General features: G+C 35.8%; 1 protein-coding gene across 1 annotated transcript; it reads right to left on the minus strand.

Moving 5' to 3' along the window:
• Positions 1 to 651: 651 nt before the first annotated feature.
• LOC107705298 (dual specificity protein phosphatase 18) lies at positions 652 to 1,627 on the minus strand. Its single transcript, XM_016508533.1, has one exon. The coding sequence runs from the start codon at positions 1,571 to 1,573 to the stop codon at positions 1,007 to 1,009; it is 567 nt and encodes a 188-aa protein (XP_016364019.1). The 5' UTR covers positions 1,574 to 1,627; the 3' UTR covers positions 652 to 1,006.
• Between the last annotated feature and the right edge of the window lie 1,647 nt (positions 1,628 to 3,274).

Genomic DNA, 3,274 nt, shown 5'->3' on the forward strand with positions numbered 1-3,274 from the left:
TCTCATAGTTGAGGTATACCTATGATGAAAATTACAGGCCTCTCTCATCTTTTTAAGTGGGAGAACTTGCACAATTGGTGGCTGACTAAATACTTTTTTGCCCCACTGTATGTGGGGGCGTGTTCGAACGAGCCGTTTTAGGTAGGTGTGGCTAACTCTTACCTTTTATAAAGAATATCTCTTTGGATTTGAGACTTTAGTCTTTGCAACTTTACAGATCTTCTTTATGCACCAAGAGCTTGTAACACTCTAAAGAGAAAGGAAAAAATGAAATCGCATCATATGACCCCTTTAAGTGAATGAGAATGTGTTTAGAGTTTTGCAAAAAAAAATGCATGAGATTTGCAAATAGAGCCTAACTGCCTGAACGTATTTAAGGTTTAGCAGAAAGAGTGCTTTATTCCACAAATTGGTTTAAGCTAGTGAGAATTTGATTCAGAGATTGGGGTTTAGTGTTTTTGCAATTCAGAAAAACTGTAATACTGTAAAGTTGCTTTGACACAATCTGTATTGTTAAAAGCGCTATATAAATAAAGGTGACTTGACTTGACATCATACTGTAGAAATTCAAGCAGATTTAGACAATTGAGATAAAGATATTCAAAATTAACCTCTCAATTTTCATTGAGGCTTTTCATTTATTATCCCTGCGTTCTTCTATGGTGTGAGTTTAATGCTACAACAGTGTCCTCTGTTGGTTAAATAATGCATACTAAGTTTTAAGATTTTTTTATTCCCGGAATTCCAGCCAGGCCACATCAAAAACGAATAAACAATAAACATCCTTGAAAGTGAATTGCATTAGAAGCCAGGAGGAAATGGCTAAAAGCCTCTTAAAAACACATGCTGGTGGAAAAACAAAACAGTCATGTTGACTTTCTTTCACTGCATAGATCTTGTTGATCCTTATTCGAAATGATGGTTAAGACATTTTTCATTGCCCTTACAATATGTAAATAGAAATTTCAAGTCCACATTTGGCAAAAGATCAGTTTGCTGTTGTTGATTAAAGAGCCATGGAGGTGAATCTTCTAAGTCGGCTCAGCCTTGGCGAAGGAGGACACCGTCTCATGCTGTACTTGGAAGGTAGTTTTGGTGTTTTAGGCATTGGCAGTGGATCCAGTGGTTTAGCCACCTTCACAGTATTCTTACCGTAGAGTTTCTTCTCATAGTCCAGAAGTTGGGTCCAGAATCCTGTATTAAGGCATATGCAAGGTCTGCTGTCTTTAACCCAGTTATGTGCCTGCCGCAGAGTCACTCCTTTGTACTTCATGAGGTAGGCCATTATTAGAGCAGGTGAGCGACTCATGCCCACAGCGCAGTGCACTAGGGTTCCTCCAGATCTGTTACCATGGATTCGAGCTGCAATGTGGTCAAAATGATCACCTAGACGGGCATTTGGGAGGTCGGACACTGCAACACGTATGCACTCCACACCTGGGTATATAGGGCAGGTGTGGGATAGGGTCACGTTCACGATCAGTGTAATGCCTTTGCGGGTCATAAGTGCCTGATTCAAAGGAGCATCAGCCCCACTTAGAAAGAGAGTTGGTGTTATCTGTGATATTGACATATCGCTGCATGGAAAGAAATAATATCAGGGGTTTTTTTTTTTATTAAAAAAACAACAACAATGCACTAAACAGGTTTAGAATAAGTTTGGGAACAAAGCTATTTCTATTATAGTTTATTATTATTTTGGGTCTATATAGTTCTTATAAAAAATTAATGTACAGGTAGCTGCAATTGTTCTCAGAACATAAGCCACAAAAATCACAAATGTGTACAGGTCAATGAAAAAATAAAGAAAAGGAAAGTAAAAATTTGTCTGTCATGATTTCCTGATTCAAAGGAGCATCAGCCCCACTTAGAAAGAGAGTTGGTGTTATCTGTGATATTGACATATCGCTGCATGGAAAGAAATAATATCAGGGGGGTTTTTTTTATTAAAAAAACAACAACAATGCACTAAACAGGTTTAGAATAAGTTTGGGAACAAAGCTATTTCTATTATAGTTTATTATTATTTTGGGTCTATATAGTTCTTATAAAAAATTAATGTACAGGTAGCTGCAATTGTTCTCAGAACATAAGCCACAAAAATCACAAATGTGTACAGGTCAATGAAAAAATAAAGAAAAGGAAAGTAAAAATTTGTCTGTCATGATTTAAAAAAAAAATCAAGTTTAAAACACATGTGCCAAGTCCTTAGAAATGTATTCATGTTAAATGGATATGGTTTTGGAACATATTTGTACCATTTTCAAGGAAATTTCAAAGAAAAAATGTTTAAAAAATTTTTTGATAACAGATCTTCATCAAGCATGAAACAACAGGCAACAATAACAATACCACATCTTTGTATACAAAGTACAAAGATGCTCATCATGTAAGACGTGTATTAAAGTCATTGTATATGAATGTATTTATGAATAAACTAATAGATTAAAAAATAATGAGAATCACATCATTGACCTGTACACATTATTTTAGAACTGCAGGGGGGGGGGACACAGAACACACAAACCAGCAAAACCAGTAACCCACAAAGCTGCAGGCAGATTTCTAAGCTAACAGAGTCATGTGTACTAAGTTAAATAGCATGGTATTTTTCAGTTTCATGAACTTTCCACTACAATGTGAAACGATGCATCTCACATGCATAAAGTTTATGAATACACTGTCACACAATTCTCCAAACTGCTTCCTCTTTAAGTTCCTGGGGGGCTGAAGCCTATCCCAGCGTCTGAGGCCACCACAATTAATTTTACACTTACACCATTCTAATATAGCCTATTTAAATATATATCTGACCTGTCTTTACATTTTACTGCATTGTTCCTATAGTGTTTAAGGCTTTTAGTAACTGACCTGGTCCCTTGGTGTGGTCTCTTTCACATTTGAGCTCTACACTAGAGTGCTATGGATCCCCTGTTGGCAAGTTCAAACCCTAAAAAGGCTTTGAAGACAGCTGGCCAATGAAGAGAGAGATTAATTTTAAACTCCTCTGCTCTGCCTGTGGGGCATTTGTTTCATATCTTTATGACAGACACAAGCCTGTCTGTTTATGAAACCAAACAAACGATTCAAACTTGAACTTTAAACTTAAACTTTTGATGACAAAGTTTGAAAATGTAGAACAAGGTCATTGTGTAAATGTTCAAATAACACATTCCATGAAAAACAATTTTATTAGGCTTTAGAGAAGATGAGAAAAAAAGAATATATATATATATATATATATATATATATATATATATATATATATACACGC

Source organism: Sinocyclocheilus rhinocerous, unplaced genomic scaffold (assembly GCF_001515625.1).
Source record: "Sinocyclocheilus rhinocerous isolate Xijiao unplaced genomic scaffold, SAMN03320098_v1.1 scaffold2279, whole genome shotgun sequence".
NCBI classification, from domain to species: Eukaryota; Metazoa; Chordata; class Actinopteri; order Cypriniformes; family Cyprinidae; genus Sinocyclocheilus; species Sinocyclocheilus rhinocerous.

Coding starts and splice junctions, on each gene's coding strand:
- LOC107705298 (XM_016508533.1), bottom strand. CDS start 1,573: ATGTCAATATCACAGATAACACCAACTCTCTTTCTAAGTGGGGCTGAT.